The sequence below is a fragment of the Aptenodytes patagonicus genome, chromosome 6 (genome assembly GCF_965638725.1).
Source record: "Aptenodytes patagonicus chromosome 6, bAptPat1.pri.cur, whole genome shotgun sequence".
In the NCBI taxonomy this organism is placed as follows: Eukaryota; Metazoa; Chordata; class Aves; order Sphenisciformes; family Spheniscidae; genus Aptenodytes; species Aptenodytes patagonicus.
This window is the reverse complement of record NC_134954.1, coordinates 3,132,130-3,159,031: the sequence shown is the minus strand read 5'-3', so window position 1 is coordinate 3,159,031 and position 26,902 is coordinate 3,132,130. Positions and strand designations below refer to the sequence as shown.

General features: G+C 44.3%; 1 protein-coding gene across 3 annotated transcripts in view; it reads left to right on the top strand.

Moving 5' to 3' along the window:
* The window catches only part of EPHA4 (EPH receptor A4), a 110,642-nt gene that overhangs the window by 4,495 nt on the left and 79,245 nt on the right, over window positions 1-26,902 (top strand). For all 3 annotated transcript variants that reach the window (XM_076340856.1, XM_076340855.1, XM_076340854.1), the window contains exon 3: window positions 2,703-3,366. In XM_076340856.1, coding sequence (XP_076196971.1) covers window positions 2,721-3,366 — 646 coding nt within the window. In that variant the 5' untranslated portion in view covers window positions 2,703-2,720. The remainder of the gene's footprint in view (window positions 1-2,702; window positions 3,367-26,902) is intronic.

The following is a 26,902-nucleotide window of genomic DNA, read 5'->3' as shown; positions in this document are numbered from 1 at the left end:
GTGAAAAATTTAAGAGTACATGGTCTGTCTCTGAGATACAGTGCTTGGAAAGCATTTATTTTAACTTCATATGCTGCAGATTTATTTCAAGCAGCAGAAATGAACTCCTCCTTTATCTTCCTGGGAGGATTCTGTCCTCTGGCGCTAGTTTTTCTTTAGCTGTGTGCACATTATTGTCTATTACAAAAGGTATTTTTCTAGGTCTATACCACGTAGATCTATACCACGCAGTTCCTGAGGTGTGAGGGTTGTGTGGATAAGAAGGGCTGGAGATAAATGTAGTCGTTTAGCAGTGACTAGCAGTAATCAAATATATAGTAGCCCTGGAGGAATTAATGAATTGCATTATAAATAAAATTAATGATTTACTCTTGCGTTTCACAGTTGAAAAGCAGGTTTTGTGCCCAGAATGTCTTACTCTGCATCATTAAACCGTGGGAAGAGTTGAATTATAAAAGTTAATTTCAGCTTGAAAGCAAAAAGTTACAGCTTTGACCACATACTTAGAGTTACAAATCATTTACAGTGCCTGGAAACTTGGGGCTCTAGTTATTTTCAGCTCTGGCAGTAAGATGCATTTAGGTTTGTTTTGTGTACGTGTGTTTATGAAATAAGAAGCCCAGCTCTACGTATTTGCGTGTCTGTCAGGAGACAGGGGTGTGTTCAGAACCTGAACTGAAACTTGCTGAATTTAGTTGCAGTCTGTCCGCTGACCTTGGCGGTCTCTTTATTGAATCCTCTAGCAGCATCCTCCATTGTATAAACGTACTAAAGGAAATCCCATCAACAAGTATTATTTCCCTCTGCTTCTTCCTTTCTCTTGTACCACACACAATATCAGTAGCGTAGACAGCCTGAAGATAAGCAGAATGGAAAGTGATGGATCATGAAGACAATATTGTAACAGTAAACTAGCTCCGTGGCAGCTGTAAATTAAACAACTCTGTCTTCTTACTAACACCATGTTACACTTTACATTGATAGATGACTTTTTAAGATTTATTTTTTCCTTTTCTGTGAGAAGGAGTGACATGCTGAGTATTGATTTCCCCACCCTCCTTCATTTTAATTTGCAGTTATCTCTAGGCAGCAAATAAAATATTACTCTTTCTACTTCTAGTGACTCATGGTGCTAACTACTGTCATTCTATAAACGGATTCAGCTAAGCTGGAATCTTTTTAAGTAAAAAATCACTTGCATAAGAGCAATCCTTGCGGGAAGAATGCAGGATATTATACAAGAAGCCCCTTAACGTTAAGAAGGCTTCTGTGTAATCAAAGCCACGGCTTCAGTAGTTCTGAAAAGCATTTCTGGGAAGTCTCTTAAAGTTACTACTGTTTTCCAAGGATAATTTTATATGCTTCATTGTATTTCCTGCAAACCCAGACAGTATATCGTTATCTAATACATTATTTTTTTAAGAAGGATTTTTCTGATACTGAAGTGCTATGGGGCTTTTGCTGGAAAGGTATATCTCCCTAATGCCCCTACTTCCCCCTCTCTCCCTGCCAGGAAAGCACTGTGATAAACTTTCTTCTGTCTAGGATAATCCTTAAAGCAATTTTTTTTCAAAACTGTTGATTATGTGTGCTTTCCTTTTATAGGTTCATCATGCTGAACTACTGAATTAGGGCCAGATCTCTTCTTTCCATACCTTCCTCGAATTGCATGTGGTGGTGGTGGTGTTTCATGATTATGTTGCCTGTTAGTTTGGCACTTCTGAAGATGCTGAACTTGCTTTGAGGGGTGTAAGAGTTCTGAAGCGTGCTGCTACCCTGATCTTTCATCACTTAGCCTCTCTGCTAACCTCTTTGGGTTTTTGAGAATATGAATTTAACTATTTCCTGACATTTCCTCTAGGACAAGATGTGTAATATTCCTTCTTTTCCCACCTTTCTGCTAATAAGAAACTTTGTTTGGATGGCAAAGTTATGGCAGTGTTGCTGGTGGACTGATGATGTTGTCTCCTTACCTGTCCATCCATGTCCGAGTGTCACCCAAGTCAAGGACCCCGTTCTCTGTAGACAGCTATTTCTGCCCAGTGCCAAAGTAAAGACTGTTTGCTGAGTGTGACAGGCATATTGCTAGCCCGGGAAAGTAGTGGGCAGCTTAGAGAAATAATAAGGGGTGGTTTAAGAGTCTAAAATACGTGGTAGTGATGCCAGAAATGTGGATGTTGCTCTGTCTCTGCCCCGTGCTTTTTGTGCGACTAAGTCACGCGATCTCACTGTTGGATATTCCCACTTTGCATGTGGGGTCCACGCGTTCCCTGCCTTGTCTGCTACAGGGGAAACACCGTCGTGTCAGTGATGTACTATGAGTTTGTAAAGTGCCGTGTGTAGCCCTGATGTAGGCAGGGTCCTGTGGGCTGAAGTGTAGTGCAAATAAACATCGTCAGTCGAGAGAGTATTCTTGGATCGGTTCAGAGGGCCTTTAAAACACATGCTTGCTCCTGGAGGTGTTACTTGGTTTGGAGCTTGTTTCTCCTGAACAGATTCTTCTTTTGATGTCCGAGTGGTTGAGGTCCTGGCTATGGCTTGGTCTGCTGTGTGTTGTTTTGGGTTTTTTGGGGGTTTGTTTTCCTGTAATGGAAAAAATGCAATCTCCACATTAGTTGTGGAAGTGCAGATTATGTTTGCTGTGAAGCTCTGTAGTTCCTTTTAATACTGATGCATTTTTCTTCCCCTTTCCCTCTTCACAGTGGGAGGAAGTAAGCATTATGGATGAGAAGAACACTCCGATCCGCACCTATCAAGTCTGCAATGTGATGGAGCCCAGTCAGAATAATTGGTTACGAACTGATTGGATTCCCCGTGAGGGGGCTCAGAGGGTATATATTGAAATCAAATTCACGCTAAGAGACTGCAACAGCCTGCCAGGTGTCATGGGAACTTGCAAAGAGACTTTCAACCTTTATTACTATGAATCAAACAATGACAAGGAGCGTTTTATTCGAGAGAGCCAGTTTGCCAAGATTGACACCATCGCTGCTGATGAGAGCTTCACCCAGGTGGACATCGGTGACAGGATCATGAAGCTGAATACAGAGATCCGGGATGTGGGACCGCTCAGCAAGAAAGGGTTTTACTTGGCTTTTCAGGACGTCGGTGCCTGCATTGCTTTGGTGTCTGTTCGTGTCTTCTATAAGAAGTGCCCGCTGACAGTTCGAAACCTGGCACAGTTTCCAGACACCATTACCGGGGCTGATACATCCTCTCTGGTGGAGGTTCGCGGCTCCTGCGTCAACAACTCGGAAGAGAAGGATGTGCCAAAAATGTACTGTGGGGCAGATGGTGAATGGCTGGTGCCCATTGGCAACTGTCTGTGCAATGCTGGCTATGAAGAACGTAATGGTGAATGCCAAGGTAGGATGAGCCATATTGTACTCTTCATTAGGGCTTAGTTGAATGCGTAATTGAATCGGAGATGAGAGTAAATGGAGTAAAGCCAGTAATTAGCAGTCCCTGTGGGATGCGGTGGGACAGAGGGGTTTAACGAAGAAGTCCAATAGCTCCAGGTGGCAAGGCTAAGAATTATACAATGCAAAACAAATGATACTGCCGTAATAGGCAGAAGGCAAAACACATTTTCTAGCAGGCGCCTAAATTTGAATTGGCTCATGATAGTCACCAAAATGTGAATGACTGCAAAACAGTGCAGTCGAGCTACCGTCGTTTAAAGAGACACATCTCTCAAGTTTTATCTGAAGCGAACTTTGTTAAGCACAGGGAATTCTGGCAAAGTCTCCTCTGGATAATGTGGTGGGATAAGAACCAGTTGGGGAGGTGGGGAACAGGAGTTTTAGCCGGATTACTTTTCCTCTTTGGGAAGGGGAAGTCTTTGGTGTTTTACTTGTTGCAAATTTTTAGCACTAAATAACCCTTTGATATTTGACACTGCTGCCTTTGTTAAATATTTTCATTTCTCAGAGGGTCTCTATTGTCAGCTTAATAATAGAGGTGCTAGGATACTCTTAGAAATGCCAGAAGTCTCCACCCCACCCTCCCACACACACCATCCTGTGTGCTGCAGAATTAGGGATTAAAGTTTGTATAAAAGACAGATTATCCTAAAAAGGAAAAAACCTCAAAACCTATGTTCTCTTCGCCTCCCCTTTCTGGAAAAAGAAGTTGTAAAAGGCTAGGGAAGGAGAGAAGGGGGTTTGTAAATATCTTTAGCCTCAGCTTCTAAACACTTGCTCGTATAAGCATAAACTAAGATCAAACTTGAATGGATCCTTGCACAGGTCACTGGGCTTAATTTTGCTGGGTGCTGAATGGAAGGTGCTCAACTCCTTTGTGGATTTGGACCCATGTTTTTGGAAAAGGTTCTTTGCAGCCAGATGACTTGGCTTCACATCTTCTTGGTGTGTTTTTCACTAGGTCATTTTTTTTCATCTTGAGACTGAGAACAAGGTAGCGGAGCAAGTAACTGACTGCTTTTGTGCTAGGCTCCTAAGAGGACAGTGTCTTTCCAATGTCCTACTTGATTTCTATTAAATGATAGTTTACAGTCAATATGAAGTTCATTATTATGCATTGAAATGATACTTAGCGCTTCTTTCCTGCCAGAGCTTAAACTTTGGCCTTCATTTCTAGTGGTTTTGCTATATGGAAGAAGCCTAAGTGTGCCGTATCGGCCACAAAATTGCCATGGGCTGTAGAGATGAGCAGCACGATGACAGAGCATCCTGTCTGGGGTAAATGACGCTGGTTTTTTGGAATCCTTTGAGATGGGAACTTGCAAACCTGTGTATCGTTAAACATGCGAACCTGTGGCTGTGGTACTGACGGGGTGCTGCTGGGGAGAGCCGTTGGTGGCTGGGGAGATGCTGTTACTTTCTGATAGCTCGATAACTTCTGGGCAAAGCTTCCCGACACCTTTACAGCCTGGGTTGCGAGAGGAGGAAGTGAATGGGGGGGAAAAGCATCTTGGTGTATTGCACGGAGATTATTTCCCCATCCCTGGAGGTATTTAAAAGACGAATAGATGAGGTACTTAAGGACATGGCTTAGTGGACATGGTGGTGTTGGGTCGACGGTTGGACTCGATGATCTTAGAGGTCTTTTCCAACCTCAATGATTCTATGATTCTGTGATTCTATTCCACCTTCTCCTAAAGGCCTATTGCATCAGTACTGGGTCACTCCGATGGATGCAGATCTACCATTTTTCAGCGTCAGTGGCCCAGATGTGATGAGCTGATTGCCTAACAAATCCTGTGTTGTTCAAGGGAAATCTCGTGAGGTTTTGCTGGTGGGCAGTGGTGACAGCGGGATGCTTTTTTTCTTATTTATTTATTTTGGTGGTGTTGGACTAGAACTTGGGGATGAATGTCAGCTTACCTACCGGCTCTCAGCTGCACCCGGGGAAGCTTGGGCTCAGGAAACCCAATTCCCTGTTTGCCAAGTAAAAGGAAGGTCAAGCGATGCCATATTTACAAAGGAGATAGAAACGTTCTGTCTCTTGGGCTCTCCAGAGTGAAGCTGGCCTGTACTAGTCATTTTGAGAGGATTTGAGCCAGCATGTAATTTGAAAGCGCTAAACCCATTTCATCAGTGGTTATTTGTGGTTTCCTTTTCTCACATTTGCCGTTCTCCAGCCAGAACAGTTCACTGGGAAGCTCCTCTTCATGAATTCATGAACTATGAATTCACTGATTCAGAACTGTGCAGCTTGCTCTCTGGTTTCCAGCGAGGCCGTTGAAGCTGTTTGGCCTTTGACACTCCCGGGAGAGGCTTCCCCTTTTCTTACCCACTCAACTTCATAGTTCAGCAAATGTTCTGCTCTGGCAGGTTTTTGGAGGAGAGGAGGAGGATGAAGTGAGGAGGATTCCTGTGGTTTTGGTACAGAGGATTGGGGGCGGGGGGGAGAAACTTTGAGTTTGGGAAAGGCTGTAAAAGGGTGCCGGGCTGGGACCGGAGCTGGTGAGCAGGTTCCACCTCAATTGTTTTTCAATAGGTTGACTGTGGCAGGACAAATACACGGAAAGGTCAGAGGTTGTCAGTTTCCTCATCCATCTTCCCCTGTGATCCTAGGGTCAGGCTTAGGATTGATTAAGATCTTAAATGTTTGACAAAAGCTCGGTGGGCAGAAATAGTTTAGGCCAGTGGATCGGGGCTTTGCACTTGTTGGGAGTTCCATGGGAGACGTCGGAACTCCCTGTCCCCTCCTGGGACCTGCCCCCTGCCGCACAGTGCTGGGACGGTCCGGCTGGTGCTTGGGTTGCCCTAAAAGCTGCTTCAAGTTTGCTCAACCTTCTGGTTTTTTTAATAATACATTTTCCTTGAGCTGCTTTTGCTTAATTTCTGATGTGTGTGAGGGAGGCGTAATGGGAAGCCGCTTCACATCTAAAGTGGTTCCTGTAGTGGGAGTTAATGACTCTCTGACCTTGAACAGGATTTTTAAAAAATTGTGTCGGTGGTATGGAGGTGTTTGAATATGATGACAAAAAACTGGCCTTCCTCTGACTGCTATTTTTTTTCCAGCTGACTTTATTGATGATGACTGTCTTACTGAACATCCATATATGTGTGTGTGTATATATACTGCAAAAATGCAGTGCAGAAAGGGAAAGGAGCCAAGTGTTTAATCCATATTTATTTGGGAAGCTTCACGGGTGTGTCACAGGAGTGGTTCCACAAAATTGGTCCTGATCAGTAGAAATATTAGGTGAGCAATGATTCTTTTCTTACAGGTGAATTTGTAGCTGTGAACTTGATGCTAAAAAAAAAAACCAACACCCAACCAACTTGCTGTTGATTTTTTTTCTTATTATTTATTGTCCCTCAAACTTCTTGCATTAATGGCTATCCATTTAGGAGAGCATAAATGTGGAATATTGTTGATGGAAAATGAGCCTATCCTAACTAGTGGCGCATCTCAAGGCTAAGGTAATTAGTGCTTTAGGGCAAAGTTGAGACATAAAGTAATTTTAAACTTTGCTTGTATGCATCATTGTTATGTAAATTGTTTTGTTACACATTAATATAATGTGGTTTGGATTTAGTTACGATTTCCTTATGATAAAATGCATATCTTTTTAACTCAAAAGAGAAGGGGGGAAAACAAGCAGGAAGGGAGAAAAGACAGATTAAAGAAGCAATAGACTGTAGCCATCTGTGATGATTTTGATGCTGTGAAATTACAAATCTCAATTTTAGACCTGCCACTTAGTATAAATATGTGAGACAGTTGAGATTTTTACTGTGATATTGTAAAGGTTATGAGAGCCAACAGCTTTGTCTTCATCTACACTTGCTTTTTTGAGTTGTGAATTGGCCAATTGGCAGAAAATCCAGTGTCACTTAAAATATGGCTCAGTCCTGGTTTCATATCACTGCTGTTTTTAGAATTTTCCTTCAAACTTTGATAAGAGCATCCCTAAGAAGTAATAATTTGAATGATAAGATTCTTTTTATCTCGGAGGCTTTGAAGGGTGGCTGTGATCATTGAGAGCAGCAGTTCAGTTTACATCAGAAGGGTACAGTCTAATTATATTTTTTTTTTTTTCTGTGGTGAGGTTTTTTAGATGGTGGGTTTTGTAGGGGTGGGAAACTGAAGTAATTTGTGTGTGCTTTCCCATTTTAGTCATAGACAACTTTTTTTTTTTGTCAGAATAACACTGATGAACAGTCTGGCTGCACAAAAGGGTAATCAGAAGGGTGACTAAGACTGTGTAGATTTGAGATTTCAGAAGGATTTTTTTTTTTCAGGTTGATTATTTTTGGCAGGGGAAAAAAAAAATGCACAGACTCAACATGTTACGTTTTAAAAGGAGCTGAGAAGACGGAAGCTACCAGGAGGGGCATGGGAGCGGTACTGAAACACAGTCTGTCTGAATCAAATTTAGTTGGTTCTCTTCTCTGCTGAAGGAGTGATTTGATTACGTTATGTTCTCGTGTAGCTCAATAGATCTTCCAAGGGTTGCTCCCTCTGTGATTTTTGTACCACCTGGTGCATTTCAAAATCTCCATTTAAATGTCATTGCAGGCTCTGTAATGCATTCCTCCTCCCTGGCCCCCTCAGAAGTCAAGCTACAGTTGTCAAGCGATTGTCCCTTCATGTATTCCTTGAAGAAAGGCTGGGATTGCTTCCTTCTGAACTCCCGACAAAATTTCTGCTGATGCTCGGGGGAGCAATATCTGGTCCTTATTCTGTGTGTTACTAGTAAAAAGTATGGTCCTCGGAATCAAAGCCAGATGAGCTGTTGTGGTGGTGTGAATTTCATGGCAGGTTCTGGGTAGTCTTTTGTGGGGCATGTAGACCATCGTCTGGTTTTTTTGTGTGTGTGTTTTTTTTTCTTAAAAAAAAAAAAAGGCAAAACAAAACTTTCCAGACAACTTATCTTGTGTGTGATGACTTCAGTATTTAGATCTTGGCTGGGTAAATGTTATTATCTGTCTAATAACATGCTCCACTGATCTTGGTCTTTATTGCGCTTGTGAGAAGTGATTAAAGACATGCTCAGCAGTACACTTGAGTCTTTTGAGACTGCATCAAAAAGCCCCCCAAACTTGTGAGATAAATATCTTATCTGGTTTCGTTCTATTATGCCACATCCTTTTGATATGTTTCGGGGAGCAGGTGAGGTCACACAGTTTTGTGAATCAGAGACAATTAACACTCCCATGACTAAATGGCCATTTAATGAATATTCAGAGCCTGCTTCACCTCCCTGGGAAGCAAATATGTTGGTTCCCTTCTCCTTCCTCCTGCTGGAGACTAAGGAAGCTCTCCCTGTGAATGGGGATTGGCAGCTGTCGGCAGCTTTGCCTTTTGCATGCAGCAAATTCCTCATTTACATCTTTTGTATACACCCTCATGCAAAGTAGCACACCCATTTCCCCATTTCACAAAGGAGATAAGAGCTTCCTTTGGAAACGCCAGCCAAAATCTCCTTCTGTTTATGCAGAGCTCAAAGATTTGGATTTTATGCAAATGGATTCTGTTTTGATTTTTTTTGATCTCTTTGTTTAAGAGATAGTGTAATATTTGCACAGTGTGCTCCTTGTGTCTCCAGGTCTCCTCTTGACTATGACTGCTTGTCACTCGTTCCCCAATCTCTGCAGCCCGCTTGCTCGCTTCAAGCCGGCGTGTGGGAAAGTGCTATGCTCCGAAACCCTGGCCTCGTTTGTAAAACGATGGCTGGAGGTGCAGGGAGCGCCATTTCTCGTGCCTGGTGGGGCTGCAGGCCCTTGGGTGTCATCTCCTCTAGACGTTCACCGGTGACCACGAAGCCCTTCTGTAGCTACATCCTCAACTGGGGGGATGACCAGTTCCAGGAGGTGGGATCCCCCCTGCGCTGTAAGTGTGTGCACACACATGTGCATGAAAAAGCATTACATTTTATGACATTTTCTATGCGTTGAGTCAAGGACCTGCTCAGCCCTGGTGTAGTGCCCTTCGCTTTGCTGGCCTGGCTGCAGAAATGGGCTTGGCCCACGGTTACAGTTTGGTGCAAAGGGGAAAAGGGGCTTGGTAGCACTTGGGTAAACATGCATAAATGAACTGCTGTCTTTATTTATTGAAAGAAAATAATCAGTGAGAAAAGTTCTGCTTTCTTAAGCCTCATGATTACACAAGAACCTGTATTTTATTTTATATTTGGTTTTAGTGGCTTTCTTTTCTTTTTAACTTTTCTTTATTTCAACTTTACTTAAAATTGCCTTTGGCTTGAAATAAAGCTGAGGCTCATTAAATGCTCCCAAAACACAGGCTTGTTCAGAACGGATTTGTTGAAAGGTTTATTGGTATAAGTTAGAACACATGCTGCATGAATGTACTGTATTTCTTTAAAGTGCTGTTTTTCATTTTGTGTCTTTATAAATCAGTGGTATGAAATTGGGACCCTGATGATGTTGGGGCTATATCCTATAAGAAACCAGAAGGAAAAACAGGGTTGTGAGGGGGGTTCGTTTTTGTTGGATGTCCAATTAGTGTTTAACTTGAAGGTAATTTCACAGGGGTAGTAAACTGCACAGTGTGAAACCTGGTGGCGTAATTAAATGGAGGAAAGGCTCTTTAAAACAACAAAGGAACGTGCAAAAACTTTGCTTTTGTCCTAATAGTCACCCAGAAGGGGAGGTCATGCTGTTTAAAGTACAATATGGATGGGCTGTTAAGGTGTGTGTGTGGGAGCTATACTGTACAGTTGGTTTTTGCCTGGGCTCATTTAGTCATGGATGCCTAGAGAAAACTCAGTTTGCTGGTCTACTTTTTTTTTTTTTCTTTTCTTAGATGGGTGGCTTTAAATCTCACTAAAGGTATCTGTAAAATCAAGTTCGTCTGTACAAACCCACGGAAAGAGGTGTGCTCGGAGACAGGCCTTGTATTTACTGGGGGCCTGGTGCAGGGCTGCACCGGCCGCAGAGAGGCTGCGGTTTCAGCAGGCTGGGCAAAGGTGGGGCTCCTGGGCAGGAGGAGGAGGAGGAGGAGGAGGGATGCTCTTGTGCTGCAGCGGCTGGAGGACGGAGGCAGGAAGATTAGGTAACGTTCCCAGAGGCACACGGGATGTCTGTGGCTGCGATGAGACCAGAGGGAAGACTCGGTCTAGTGTCCCAGCTGCAAGATAGCTTCTCCCCCCTCCACACTCGTCAAAAGGCATTGGTCACCTTCCTCTGAGTTACCCATCTTGCACGCTGGAACTCCTTAAAACATCATTTGAACTAAGGCAATCGATAACTATTGCTTCTGCTTGTATACGTGAATACTTTGTACAGCCACAGTACAAAGCTGCAGTGCAGTGTCTTAATTACCCAGATAATCCTGTTTGCTTGTATTTTTAAACTATGGAGCGCTGGGTAATTATTCAATTCTTAATAGAAGGCAAATGGCAATGTAAACAATAATTAGGATGTTAGACTAATGTGCTTCAAAGCAAATTGGATTTTTTTCATACTGTTCAGCATGAAGTCCCATAAAGCTAACAATTTAGTGGCAAGGAAACAAGTTCCATTTTGTTCATATTTTCCGGTGTTATCTCTTCATGCCTTGTTTCTGTGAGTAAGTTTGCTCCGATGATGCTGCCTGCTCCAGAGCCGACGTCAGGTTGACAATTGGCTCCCCGCCGTCTGCCTGCGCTCTCCTGCGGCTTCCGATGGGCTTTTTGTCCCCTGTGGCCAGGGGTTAGAGGTCAGCGGCATCCCGAATTCCCTCCCGCCGCGGGGGCAGGTGAGCGTGGAGGGGGGCGGCTGGTGCTGCAGGTGCAGCCGGGGCTCGGCTCGGCGGGTCGCGGCTGCCCTGGGCCAGGGTCCAGAGGAGCAGGCTGAGCTCGGTGGCTGAGGCTTTTCCTTCATCTGGGTTCAGCTCTTCTTGCTTGCCGACCAAGGTTGACTTTAGCCTTGGAAATAGAGACATACTTGAAGGGAAATTCCAGTTTTCGGCTCTTTAATCTTTGAAAGCAGGGTAATATGCTGTGGGTCAGAGCTACAACTCATTATCTCCCTTAGCTTGGAGAGCACTCCTGGTTTTCACAGCTCATCTCCGGTTTTACTAGAAGCATGATGCGAGCCACAAACACAGATGCAAAACGCTGAATTGATTTCTCTTCTGTCTGCAAATCTTGTGTATGTAACATATTTCAGTACTTCTACAGACCGTTAATTAAATCCTGCCATTGTATCCGTTCTTCGTATTGTATTTAGCCAGTGATCGAAGACCGTGTGTTGGTAGCAAAGGCGTTAGTCAATAACGCTGCTGCTTTCCGAAATATTTTAATAACACCTCTGTCACAGCGAGGGTTTTGTCTGGCCTTCACCGTGCGTGCTCAGCGGTCTGAAGGGATTGAACAATCGGCTTTATTTTCCCCGTTATCAATGCTAAGAGAGGCCAAAATGTTCTCCAGCGTTGATGCTGAACTACAGAAATCGAATTACAGAAATTTAATTTTAACTACATTTTATTTTACTTCTGAGAAGTGGTAGTGGGGGAAATCAGTGGAACGCTTCAAGAGGTTATGGCTGAATTTTTTTTTTTTATACTAATACAGGCTATCTTTATATTAAACTGTGCACTTAAAGGCTGTGGATTTTCTTATTTTAAATCCCAGAGGCTTCTTGCCAGGCCACATTTTAATAGCATTAATTAACAAGTCTGTCTCTCCATACATCAAACATCTCTGTCTGGGGAGCTGAAGAATAACGACCAGCGCTTCTGTGAACTTGGTGCTTGAATTCATTTGTTTTCAGTTTTAAGTGTTTTCTGCAGTTGAAAAAGACATTGCTGCTTTGAAAACAGTTTCCTTTTGAAGTGTCCAGCCTGACAATGACTGAAGCAGCCACTGGGCAAATTAGCATGTTAAAAGGACCGGATCAATACCTTCCCCTCGCCTGCTCTCTGCCGGGGCCGGGGCTGGGGCTGGGCAACCCTTGCTCCGGTCTGGCCAGCTGCACCCGTGCATTTCAGGGGAGCCATCAATAGCGGCGTGGGTTGCATCAAGCTGAGACAGCTTGATCCAGTGCCCAGGCTCTTTCAAGGATGGCCATTTGAAAATGGATTCGGGGAGAATTGACAGCTTCAGGAAGATCAGGCAGCTCGTGTAATTATGGAGAGGATTAGAAGGAAAGTGTAGGGAGAAATAGGAGATCAATCACAGGGCACAAGTTGCCTGAACTCCTCTTCAGATGCTGGAGTATTCAGTTTTGTTGTACTTAGCTGGTGTGTGTAAAAGATTTCTTTGGGCTTTTTCAAGAGACAAGTAAACACAAATTAAAAAGAGGGTGTGTGGGTAGTCCCTACTGTTTCACAGAAATGCTTGGGGGCAGCGGCTGCTGGATAAGTATAGCAGGAGATGCTTAGATACGACTGTGTTTGCCGACAAACCGAAGAAGATGGTTCTGGTTTCCCCAGTGTGCGGTCTGCAGCCCCAGCCTGTGTGCCTTCAAACCTCCAGCGGCACCCTCCGGGAGCTCCGGGTGGGATGCTCTCCCCTGCTCTTGGCTTTCTGGTTGCCAAACTCCTGCACTCTGATGAAGGCCCCCCTGGGGCCTTGGGCAGTGCTCAATGTCTGTGCCCTGGTGGGAGAGACACCCCCCCCCCACCCTTCTTTGGGAGTGGGGTGAGCATTGAAGGTTCCTCCTGTGTCCGTCAATGTTAAAACAAGGAACAAACAATTGCAGTAGTCAAAATTGCACCGGAGCCATTCTGAAATAGAGTCTATTTCTTGAGGCTTCCTGTGGTCTCGCGCACCAGAGATGCTAGAAGATAGCTGAATTCTGTTGCTGTTTCTTTTTAGTGGCTTCGGTGTTTGCATCTTGCATACCTGCCAACCTCCCCTCAATCTCTGAAGCACCATAACACAGTTACTAGGTTGACACATTTTGTCCACTCATAATTAGTTCTTGGATTTCCTCATTTATTTTTGTGATGATCAGAAGTGTCCAGGGTAGAGCTAATAAGACAGCTGAAATCAGGACCAGGTCCCTGTACGCACTCCACCTGCTCATTAATCAAGGCCTCTGCAGTTAATGAGAGTACTTTCCAGGTAATATTTAATCTCAGAGTAGCAATAGTTAACACTTTAATGCAAAAGAACTTTTTTTGCAGTTTGTTGCTGAAATCATTCTCATGGCGCATTAGAAACCGTCTTCCTGTGCTAATCCCAGACACAGTTCTGTCATGCTGACCCAAATTTGGACTACTTCTGAAAATCCATACAAGATTAAAATACTGGATCCGATACTTTAGGCTGGACATGACAATTTGGTGGGTGCTGGGTACACATGCATACGTATAGACATGGCTGATAATGTACGTTGTAATGCTTTGAGGTTCAAAGGCCTGTCTATGTGGGGAGGAAAGTTGAAAGGAATCACCTAAAGAGGTGAAGTCAGTGTATGTAACTTAAGGTGCATCACTAATCACCCGTAAGACTATTTCCATCCTTTTTGGCTGAATCTACCCGTGTGCAGATCTTTTATCCATTTAGTTGATTCACCTTAAAGTTCTTGGTGGCTCTTTGAAGACATGCACTTGGTACCCAGTTTTAATGTACTTGGTAACCTTGAATTCAACGCACCCAGTAGCTTGAAAGTGAGCTCAAAGGGTTGTGGGCACTGTGAAAGCAACCATTTATAGCTTTAGGATGGAGCACTTTAATTTGTGAGAGAAAGGAGAACAAAATCTATCTACGGTCACTTGCAGTAGAGCTTGGAGCGGCAGCAGAAGGGAAAAGAGCATTGAGCATGGTCACAGCGGTGCCAAGGAGGGCAGCTGGCTGGCTCCAGAAAGGGGCAGGAGACCTTGTCTGCTGTGAAGGAGCCGTGCTGGCTCCGGTGGAGGCTGAAGGAGATGCACCGTGGGTCTGATCCAGCGCTGCAGGGAACTGCCCTTGTCTTAACAGGAATGGCGCAGTCCCAAGAGCGGTACGTGACCTTCTTGAGTATCGCATCTCCTTCCATTAGACTGCACTGGAACAGTGACTGTGCGGAGCTGGTCCTTTTAGTTCAAGATGAACTGTCATCGGGGTATGAAAGTGTGAGAAAGGAGGTCTCCTCTCTCTTTCCTGTTTGGTTGGACATTGGTTTGGCCTTCCATGCAATGAGAGCAACCCACGTAGCTCTAGCTTGCACATGAGCTGCCAGCTCACTGTGGGGATACTGGGGAGAAGGAGCTCTGCCCACCGTATTGCTCTGCTTCTTTAAAGGTCGCTATTAACGCCTCTTGTGGTTGGGCGTTTTAGCTAGCCTTCTGCAGGGATCATGGTAATTCGACCTCTTTGTACACCTGTATTAAAGTTTGAGTTAAAAATGCACTGTAGCAGAGCGAAGGAGAGACATTTTTCCGTGGGATTGTTGAGCTCTTTGAGAATGCCAAATGGTTAAGTTAACTCTTGGGCAAACACTGCCTTTTATTTGACTTTGTAGTTTGCCCTTTGAAATACAAACATATTTGTGTCAATCAGCAAGTCTCCCTTCCGGAGTTCTGGTTGACCCTGCACAAAGAAATGTGACTGTGCAATTATTAAAGGTGAGGCCTTCATTTTAACAAATGCTGAGTAATTGCTGTTCACTTGTCGGCGCCTCTGTCATAAATGACGGTGAACTGCCCTTCAGCCCAGCTAAATAACAAGGAAGATACTTGTTTGGAAGGAATAGCTCTTCAGAAATTTGCAATATGTCAGGAGTATTGTGTCACAGGGACTTGTGGGTAGGGCAAAGAAAAAAGCTGTCTGTCAGCTTAGACTGCGAGAACCTTATTTGGGCTTTAAAATGCAATTAGGTCAAACATTATACCTATGTCACTTGGACAGAGTTAGCAGGGGTTGTCAAAGTCTAGCGGAGGGCAGAATTTGCCCATCGTAAAACAATCTGAAGCGAATATGGAAGTGTGATACTCTGGCAGCTAACCTAGCACTTTTTATGATGAAAAAGGTGAAAGCTCCTCCTCCCCCCTGCCATAGTGTTGGCAGGTATCGGAAAAAGGCTCTTAATGTTTCCCAGGAGTTCTTCCACAGTCTGGAGGCTTGGACTTGGTGCCGCTGCCCTGACTGATTCTGTACAGGGAAGTTGTCAGCCACTGGCTGACAGGCTATGGATGAGTCGTGCCAAAGAAATAGAAAATCAGACCTCACGACTGTTTTTGGAGAATAACCCCTGTCCTCTTCCAGATGCTTTTTTTGTTGTTGTTTTTTAGCAAAAACCTTCTGAAGAACCACAAGCCTGGTATAAAATTAATCTTATTAAGCGTTACTGATGGTCTATAGAGATACTACCAAGATAGCCCAGTGCTGATTTGACCTGCCTCTTCTTTCTGTATTAGCTTGTAATTCCTATACCTTCATTCAGTCTGTATGTGATTTCTCGAAACAAATTGTTTATTGCCCTGAGCTCAGCATTATGAATCTTGCAAGCAGACCTTTGATAACAAATAAGTACACGTGATAAGGGGAAATAAATTTTCTTCAAGAGAGCGCTTTCAGTTTGTTCCTCAAAGAGGTTTTTCAGAAAGTAGTGGATTCTGTTTTACCTGTTCGCATCAACTAGTGCATTTTGGCCTTATTCCAGAAGGAAATAATTGAAATACTAGGTGGTGTCTTTTTAACTAGTCCAGACCTTGATTGATGGATATGTAGCCGTCATGCAGGCTTAAGAGACTAAGGCATCCTTTCTGCCTATGTTAACACTTACTGTCTAGCTCACTTTAAGAAGTTCAAAGTTTGGACTTGCTTAGAGTTGAAGATATCTTGAAATGTGTCTCACCTTTCTTTAACCAGAGGTGTGTAGAAGTTGGCTGTAAAGATGGAGCTGGTAACAGGGCAGGATATAATGGGCTTAAGTTGCAAAAAGAAGGTTAGCCTAGACCCGAGGGAAGAAAAATATTCATAATCACAGAGATCTGTAGTGCCAGTGCAGATTGCCCGGGGATGTGGGGGAATCTCTGCATTGGAGGATTTTCCAAATAAGTTAGACCTCTGGTAGCATGGTTTAAGTACAGGTTATCCTCCTGTGGGGCAGGGGAATAGACTAAGTGGGGTCATCTCCAGCCTCAACTCTTGTGGTACATGCTCTTGCACAGTTGCTATGAGATCACCATCATCTTACAGCTGAAAGGCAGCTCTCGAGGTCTGACCTAGAAATAGAGACTTGATCGTGCTGTCTCCTGACCTCCTTTTCCCCAAGAGGTCTCTTGGCTGCTAGAGCTCTTTCCCTGCATTTCAGTTTTCCAGTTAACTAACCAGCTAATTTCAGCTAACCAGAACCCTCTTTAGGCGTCTTGGATACCTCTCTATCAGTTTGTTCCAGTCCCCTGCAGAGCCAGAGTGACGCTGAACAGGCCCTGGCTTTTCCAAAGGCTCGTGGCTCTGCATAGGAGGTTCGAAGCTTTGTTTTACTGGCTTTAGTGTCCCCTCCTTATCTGAGTCCGTGGTAATGATACGGTGTGGCAGGGATGCTGCAGAGCAGCCACGAGGAGCTCTGCCTGTTACTGGCTCGCCTGGAAAGACAAGTAGAAATGCTGCTTCCGTCTGGGTCCTTCCTCCGCCCCCGTTTGCAGCAGTACTGCTTTCATCGCTCCGAAACAACACGCCGTCTCTAACACTTCAAGAAGCCCAGAGTAGATGTGTGTAGCAGATGCGGTGCTGTGCACCTTGCTTTGTGAGTCTGTCCCGTGTTTTGGCTTAATTTCACATTCCCTCCCACGCACCTCAGATATTTGGCAAATTTATCTCGGCTTGTTGAAAGATGGCTTCCCTCACACAGACAGAAGCCTCTTTGCATCCTGGTTGGTTTTAATGTGCAGCACATGTGCTCACTTACGAGTCGAATAAACAGGTACCTACTGAGGAGATATTGGCTGCTCAGGTGCGGTCCTATATCTGTTGGGATGCGGAGAAGGGATATTAAAATTATTTACGAGGTCAGAGCTACAGTGAGCCTTGCACCACCTTTGAGTTATGATATCATTACCTGAGCTGCGGGAACCAAGAAATAAAACCTTTTACCGTGAAGTATGAGGAGTGCTTATGACTTTGAAGTATAGAGAGGAAGAAAAATGTACAATATGTCCTAGTACATTCTTTTTGTTCTGTTGCAGTGGGTTTGATTTTGCTTACTGGTGACACATACAGAATAGATACGGCATTTGTTAATAATGTTTGTGCTAGAGAAATGCTCCTTTTACTAGTTCATTTCTTTTTTGGGTCGTGCCAGGAAAAATGTTCCTTTCTAAAAGGAATAAATTATTCAAGCTTACTTAAATAAACTTGCTAGTATTTCTCTACCTGGTACCTGCACTGTTGCAGGTCCAGTCACTTGTTTTCTTTTACCACATTGTGCTTCCCATCCTTTGCCTCTGAATAGTTTGGGTTTTTTTTTTTCTGCTCTGGCGTAGAAGGCATTATTATGTTTAGGCCAAATGAAAAGTTGCACTAAAACATGGATGGAATGGAACAGAGATTGCTGAAGCAATACTGATTAAGCTGATTATTCTCAAATAGACGAGAGCAGCTAGCAGTTTACTTCTGTTATGAGAACCATTGGCAGTTTTTCAAAGACTGAAAGCAGTGGATATCTGTATGCTTTATAGGTAGTGATCTATCAAAACATATTTTGGCAGTTCTTATATTGTCCTTTATAGGTACTTGTCTCATAAGTCACTTTTGTGGAATTAAATAACACTATTACACAGTTAAGTATCTGCAGAGTGAGAAAGAATGTAAAAGCCATCAACAAGAGAGAAGAACGTGTAGGTGTAAAAACTGGAATGAATGTGGGGTATTGGAACAGAAAGATGTGCTGCAGACAGCGGGAGAGGCAGCAAAGACTGTCCCAGGAGAAGCTGAGATACAACTGCCATGACGAAAAGCAGTAAATCAGTGTTTAGCAAAGTTTAACTTTTGGTTTCTTCAGAAAGTGGATTTTGTGGTCTTGCTGGTCTACTGTTATGTCAATAACTTGCATCAAGACTTCCTCGAGTCAGAACATCTGTTGTGGCCAATGGAAAGACTCCCCTTGACTTTAATGTGCTTTGGATCAAGCCCAAAATGCAAATAGTTTTTTCTCTCATCCTTTGAAGTCTTTAACATTTCATGGGCTCCCTTATGTTATTGGTAATTTGCACCAGAAGTATTTTGCATGCAAATGAAATTTCAGCAGTAACAACGATTGCATTTGTGAATATGCACGTAAGCACGCACACACACAAATATCAGTAAAGCAAATTTTACTTTTTGGTATACCAAACTAGAAATTTCTTTGTAATAGTGGGTCGTTCATAGTAACTAGTAGTGCAATCAAATGTATTGACAAATACATGTAAAAGACTGTAAAACTGCCAAAGTGCGTTTTGATACATCTTTTTTGTAGCTTGGGCATGCTAATACATGTTTTCTACATGAAACTGGCATTTGTCACTAACTCCTTACAGCACTGCAGATGTCATAAATTTGAATACTGTAATTGAACCTGAATTCGCTATGGACTTATTTACCAGATCAAAGAGTAACTTCAACCTACAGCACTCATTCTGTTTGCTAGTGTGCACTCGTGAGCGTAGTGAAGTGCCAGGGAAGGATTATTCCTTTGACTTGTGTGAGTGCTAGCAAATCACAAGGTTTTAGTTTTTAGTAAACTGAAAGTGTATTTTTTTTAGCTGAGAGATCCTACTGATTTTAGTATTAACATCTTAAAGTTTCTTAACTCAAAGACTATTGTAGTGCTCTCATGGGAGTCTGAATGTGTTATTCTGCAATACCAGAGCAATAAAATATGGCAATAAAATGACGTTTACAGTGACCCCATTTACCTGATATTAGGACCTCGCTCTATCATGTGAGGGGGGTGAAGGTGCTTGGCCCCCTAGTACCTCTCCAGTTAACCCTGTCTGAAAAACACCAAACGCTTTTGGGGGCAGCATATTGACATCTCAAGCTGGCATGCTCTTCCCCATTTAGAAGGCAGCCTTTCTTGCTTATCTGTTTAGTTTCATCCTTTTCTGACCCAGCCATTTCTGCCTGAGCTCTCATCTGCAGGGTGATCCTGCCGCATCCCAGCAGGTTCAGCTGAAGTCGCGTCCCCTCGTGGCTCGTGCCGAGGTCCTTCAGCCCTTCCTGCCTCCTCGCTCCCCCGGGGCGGCTGGCCCTATCTGTCCCGCTGCATGGCGGCTGGGTCGGCTTTGCTTCAAGGGCACAGCCATCCAGTGACTGGGAGGAGAAAGGGAAAAATAATTTGTGTTTCTAATTGCCCTAAGACATGATTAGGAACACCTTTCCACAGAAAAACGTCTGCTAAGTAGAGTATTGCAGGAAGGACTCGTCAGTGCCGCTGCCTGTTAGGAGGTCACCAGGTATGACTGGAAATGTAAAGAATTAGTCACTCTTTTCATACCCCGGGCTGTTCTTTAAAGCTCTTGCTGGGAACGGCATTGCAACAGGGAGGGAGTAGCAGGGAATCGGGGCTGGGGTCAGCAGTGACAGTGCCGAGCGGTGAGAAAGGACGTGGCAGAGGAGCGGAGGTGCCAGCGCCGAAAGCCCTCACCTGGGCGGCGGCGGCGGCCCTCTCCCGCTGGGCGAGTGCCAGGCAAGCAGGGAGCTCGCGGCCCAAGGGCTTTGATCGCGTGGGAGCTTCTGTCTGAATTTCTGTGTGTCTATTTGTGCGTGTAAGGAAGAAGCACATAAATAATCAAAAACTGAAAGTGTTTTTTTGTAGACTGACACCTGATTGCTCAGCTCTTAAAAACGTAAGTCACCAAAAATATTTGTCTGTTGCCAGTGGAAAGTGTTTAAAGGAAAGAAATGTCTTTCTGGTTCTCTGCATGTATTTTGTGGTGATTTAACAAAGTTTCATTTTGAGAAAGAGGAAAGACAACGTAAGGGTCACTATACGAGGGGAGGTAATGTTGCAAGCCATATTGTGTAGCTGCTGGCTGTACTGGCACGAAATAAGCTGAGCAAATTGAGGCACTTAAACTGTTAAGGATGGCAAAGGTATTTGACTAACACTGGTCCTGGTCTGGAAAATACTGAAGGGAAGGCAAGGAGTGGGGCTACGGACCAGGCTTTGCTAAAAAGTGGATTAGGAAGCGCTGTAAAAACCTGCCGCTTCCTACGAGGCTGTCCTCAGCCTGGAGCGCCCCGAGCCTTGCTGAGTCAACACCTGCAGTCCCAAGAGTAACAACGGAGGCAGAGGGCCTCGGTAGGTTTTATGGTCCTGAGAAGCCGGTGCCAATGAGCACACATAAGAAGAAGCCGGAGGCTGCCTCGTTTAATGCTGGAGCCGTGGGCTCCTTGAGCAACCTCTGATTTCAGAAGGGTACCGCTCTGCTTCCTTCAGTTGCTTGTACTGCAGGGTGGCACCTGAGCCACGCTCGGCTCTCCCTCCTCAGCCTTCCTCCAGGCGTTGCTCAGGGCACAGCCTCAGGGAGGGCTTCAGGTGAGCGGGAGGGAAGGTGCAGTGGCATTCATGCAAATCCTCGGCTGCTTTGAGCTCCTCTGTTCAAACCCAAGCTGTGGAGGCTTCTGATTCATGGGCTGTTCCATTTGCTTAAACATCCTGCTTGCGTTTTCTGAGGGCAGGTCGTGTCCCAAATTACTGTGTAGCATGGACTCTTTAATATCATGAGTTCGAGGGCTAACTTTGATATGAGCTGCATAAGCAATGAATAATACCTGCTTCATTCCCAGCAGAGGCTTGGTGACGGGTATTGACAGGGAGTATCTAGTTAATTTTTGAACTCTCTTCCTCCTTCCAAAGTTAAAAGCTCATCCCAAACTATCCGTGACACCTGGCACATAAAGTAGGTGGTTAAATCTCAACCCCTCAGATTTTGTGGTTCGGGGGCACTGCTCAAGCCATACTGTGACACCCGAGCGTGCTTGAAATTCACCTCGCGAACGTGCTGTTGTGTTCCCGATTCACTGCCACCCCTCTAGAGAGTCAGCAAGTGACCAGTCAGTGCAGCGAGAGCCGGGGTCTGTCCGAATTAGCATTCCAAAATAAGTGTGAGGTACTGCCCAATTAATATACTCTGCATTACCTAAGACCATGAACAGCCTCTTTTGTGAGGGCCAAAGTTGTCTTTGTAAAGAAACGATACAAAGATGTCTTTAAATATGCATGGAATGCATATTGATTATTTTAAACACTAAAAAAGCCTTGCTTGTTATCTGGGAGACCAAGGACAGTTGTTTTATTGTATTGAGTCTTACAACAGCTTTGAAACTTTTCAGCTGGCTACAAGTCTAGAATGAGAATGATCTTCCAAGTCTGAATCACATACAAGCTGTAAGCAGTGTTATATTGCCAATGGAGAAGGGGGGATGGAGGGTGGAGGGCTGTCCTCCCAGTAACGAGACAGGTTTAAAATGCAGGAATGGGGAGTTTACATGCTGTTCTTTCCCTTCTGCGGTTTGGGGGGGGGGGGGTGATGGGGGTTGTTTGGTTGGTTATTTTGGGTTTTTTTTAACCCATTGGAGAATATTTAGGCCATCATTCTAGGCTTTTTTTTACTGCCGGGAGGGATGTGCTTTGACTCTAAGACGAGAGTGACAGTGCCCACTTAATTGTCTTCAGAGAGTGCGATTTTGATAAAACAACACATACTGCGCAGACCGTGCAGCAAACTGCCGACAGCTGGCCTCTGGCCCATAAAGTGACACCTGACGTAACCACACTGAGACTTAGTGCGGCGCACAGATCTGGTTTCTTGTGAGTCTTCTCCGTGCACAGCCCTTGGGCCTGCTTCTCCTGCCTTACAACTTTTCTATCAATGAAACTCCGCTAATGATGGGAATTCCAATTTGCTACTTGAATTTATGTTGATGTCAACGCGAGGAGACTCAGACCGTGTGTTATTAGGCTGGTTTTATGAGAGTAGTGATCAGGCTGTTGAGTCATTACATCTACTTTACACTTTGGATTTTAATTGCTTTATGGAGCTTGTTAAGTTTTGTTTAGTTCGCCGGTAGCTTATGAATGATAGTTGACTCAATCAAAAACCACCACCAGCTCTTTCGTCACTACTTCTATAGTCCCACAGTTCTTAGAAACACGCAGGTAGGATTTTATCCTAGGTAATTATTACATTGTAGCTTCAAAAATACCATTATGTTTTGTTTTGGCTTGTTTTCTTCTCTCTGTTACTAGGAACCGATACAATGCTCAGAACAATGTGAGCAATAATCAGAACTTCTTAAAGATCAACTAACGTGGGAGATAAAACTACCCAGGTGACGTATTTATAAGTGCAAGCAGTAATAAAGCCATATGAGAAGTCATTATCTCCACATTTTTAAATCATTTTTTGAGAAGTGTATTACTGTTCAAAATATCCTTAGTATAAAGCTGCTGGGAATACACAGCTAGAACGTGGTATGCAAGTCCCTCTGCGTGGGGTTTTCCGTAGGCAGCTGCTCTTTAACCTTGCCCTACACGAGGAGTTTTAGACTTTCATTTCTGGATTACCGACTGCCCTCTCTCAGTATCACGCATTCACCTTAGCTTTCTGAAAATGCAGTGGCAAATCAGATTGCATTAATGGAAAATGCCGTGGCCTAGAAAACAGCTTTTACTGCTGACAGAATGGGCTGATGAAATCTGGGCTGGTGAGGTATGCTATTTTTGACTGTGAAAAGTAGCATTTTCTGAAGGTTTGCTGAATGCAGTAATGCGATTTCATGTTCTTCTTTGTTAGTCATCTCTAGCTGCTGGTGATGGTAATGGATGTTGTTAATGTTAAACATTTAATCAGCTAAAGTGTATGTCTGTCTGCTTTTCTTTCTCAAAATCTGCAAGGATTGTTATCAGTTCCATATATTTTCTAAAAAGTCAAAAGCAGCTCAGAGAAGGTGAACAGAGATCTGCTAAATCCATTTTAGAAGCCCGTGAGTGCAAATGAATGATTATGTGAAAAGAATTCAGTCTTCTCACCGGCTAAAGAGGTGCTTGCTGTAACCATTGCCTTGTACTGTCTTTCTCCAGCCTTGATGTGACCATTTAATGAGGTCTGATTCAGGCTAATTCCCACAATCTGTAGATTTTATTCCCTGCTGAGGCTGGAATATTTGGATGTCTGTTCAGACATATATTTTTCTTTTTAATTAGCACATCTGATTTTTTTTTTTTTTTCTTTTTTCCTGAAGGCCACAACCTCTGTCCCAATCTGGGCAGGTGAAATTTCACAAGCACTTTATCATGGCTCATACCTCAAGCATCCGGACACACCTTTCTAATTGTCATTTATATCCGCCTGTCGTTGCCTCTGGCATTTGCTGAGTTCACATTTCCGTGTGATTTACTGCAAAACATTTTGTTTAACAAGTTGCTAACACACACTGACAGGGAAGTCCCCCTCAAGAAGCTGAAATAATGATTGCCTTCATCGTTGCTTTCTTGATGTAGATGCTAAAAAATCAATCTGTTGGTATCAGTGCTTTAGACTTTGCACATAGGAAGAATTCTTGAAACTGGAAAACTCTGACCTTGAATCAGTGAGTGCTTTGAATTGCAAACGCTTTTTGTCACGGGCTCTGTGTGTGTAACAAGGCGGACGAGCTCTGAGGCAGCGCGTTTAATCCCCAGTTGCAGAATTTCGAGTGCAGTTGGTTTATGAGTCAGCAGCAGCTCTGCAAGTGTTCAGGTAACTATTAAAGTACTTGGATGCTGAGGCTGCTCCTTAACAGCAGTTCTGGGAAACTTTTTCATATACCAGGGCAGCTGCTCTGTCTTCTGGACTCGGCTTCTTCGGTCCCTGTCCGAGGGTCCTGTGCGCGGCGGGGAAGGAGCCCTGCTGGGTGCCCCTTGCCCGTGGCCTCTCGCTGGGGCACGCTGCAGCGGCAGCCCGGTGCGGGGCGCAGCCCGGGCAGGGAGCCTCCTGTTTCACCTCCACGGACCCGGGAGGCCTTCAGCCAGGGGTCTTGGTGAGCTAGTTTTTGAGGCCATGGGTAAGTCCAGTGTAACTGTTCCCATGTGGGAGCGACTTTTCCTTCATTCCTTGTTGCTTTAAGACAATCTGGGTAGGGGACACCTAATTTAGGCTTAGAATTTGCTCTCCTTCAATTAAATATTCAAACCCCATATTCCTCTGAAGTCCTAAAATTACTGTGCAGGTGAACAGTTCTGTTTGTGTATTTCAGAATAAAGTCACTAAGCATTTGCAAGGTCAAAACCCACTTAATGTTGACAAAGGTGATTCATACGGGTCTTTCGAAAGATTGCTTATGTCCCATGATGAGTTGGGCACGACCTAAAAAAAAAAAAGCTTTAAGTGGCACATTCACAAAATGTAAGCAAATGCATAAGAATAAAATACAGTGAAATAACCATCTCCCCTCTTCCCCCAGTTGGTTGCTGATCTCCTGTGTTCGGGGCTCTGCCTGGCACAGTGCAAATTTACTGACCCATTAGTGGCTGCTGTTCGGCTGCACCTTCACAAAGGAAAAATACAGCTAGAAAATAAACTTGACGCATCAGGGGCACCATAACGAATTCATTTCAGCCAGCACTTCTGCTCTGCTTAACTGCCTCAAGTTTTGATGATGTACAAATTTAGTGTTTTGGTTCTGTTAGAAAATCCTGGGTTGGTTTATTTGAGTGTATATTTCTTAATGAATGAATGCAGGCAAGAAAGAGTGTTAAGTAATTGCAAGTAAGGAATGTGGAAAACTAATATGCTGATCTGAGCACTAGTTTTCAAAAGAACAGGTTCTCCTATGGTTTTTTGATAGGCTAATAAAAATTTTGGTAATCAAGTGGTAAAGCGCTTGAAAATTCAAGCAAATGGTGGTCCTCGAAGGACTTCTGGCTGGGGCAACCTAACAAATTCACAGTGAACTCGGTTTTGGTGGTCAAAGGCAGAGTGCAAGTGACCCTTCTGTGGGGCGGGCGCGGGGGAGAAGTCTCTGGTAGCCGTAGATGGCTGCCGGGGCTGCTCTTGAGCATCATCTGTCTGTAGTTGTATGGTGCCTTACTGTATGGAACTTGACAGTCACAGGAACACCAGGAAGGCAGTGAAGTTTTGCAGGGTGGTTTTCTCTAATTTGGGATGAATACACTGATATTTGACAAAGGCAGAGAGAGGAAGGGGAACATTTCTGCCTCAGAAATGCCTTGGCTGCCTTGGCTGAAGTTTGGAAGTAGAGGTTACTCTGTGTGAATTCGGGATCTCTTGAAAAGTGAAAGATATGTGCTGAAAATAGGTGGTCTTGCATACCCAAGTATATTTGTTTAACTGGCGTAAGATCACCTCGTCGACAGTATTTTAAAACCTCACTCTCCTAAGCTATCTTTGATGCAATTTGGATGCTGCTGATAGCATTCTGTTAATTGTTGAGGCAAAATTAAGTCTTGATATGGTTTAGTGAGAGTAGATAAAAGAAGCGCTCCTAAGAACTACGAACTGATAACTTTATCGTATCAGGAAGAGCGCGGGGCGATCGGGGCGGACGTGAGTCACACCAGCTCCAGAGCCTGTGAAGCCTCGGTGAGACTTACCGCCAGATTTCTCTGCTAGAGTAAATTTTTGTGGCCTGGACTGAAGTCAGTGGTGCTTTTGGCCATTTCTAAAGAGCTCCGTGGTTGCCACAATTAATGTCTTTGTTTATTATCTTGCACTAATTTACGTATCATGTAGATATTTGAATAAATAGCTCTGTCATGTCAGCCATGAGGGCCTCTGAGCCAAAATGGGATGTTATTGTTAGGTTTATTTGCCAATAGTTTTGTCGGAGACGGATGCTTTTCCAGAATCGAAGCAAAATTGTGTTTGTTTTGTCACTTTCTCCTAATTGGCAGCTGTGCGACATCCAGCAGGAATTTGAAAGGAAGCTTTTCTTCTTGTGCGTCAGCATTGCCGGGGTAGAGGCTCTGCAGGCTGGGCAGTGTCCTGACCTGTATCCCAGCCTGCGGGCTGTGCCCTCCGGGTACCTGCTCTGGCGGCCGGGGGTGCAGGAGGCTCAGGGCGATGTGGCAAAGCCCCACTGGGGACGGCTCACCGCCTGCCCCTGCCGGGGACGGGACTGGCCTCCCGTGATCTGCACGGAGAGAGGGAAGAATACCATACATCAGCTAAAAGGAATTAGTGCATGATGTGTCTTGTGAATTCAGGGTAGGAGAGGATTTAAAAGCTAAGTCTGGCTCAAATTGTAATTCTCATCCAGAACTCACGGCAGCCAGTCATAAAACGGGTATCTCTCTGGCTATTCTTTTTGTGAACCTCTTGCTTGCTGGGGCTGCTAAAACAGGTCCCCCAAACCAGCCTCTGTACATCCAGTGCCTTTCCTTCACGCTGCAGGGAGGTGTGACGATGAGAAAAGGCACCGAGTGCAGGCTCGGGGGAGACATCTGCTCTCTGCAGAGCAAGCACTGATGCACCAGCGTGGTGGAAACCCTTCTGAGTGCACCTCAACAGGGTCAGCAGTGCAGCCTGGACAGCAAACGTGCTGCTTTCCTACTCCTTCTAGCTTGGCGCA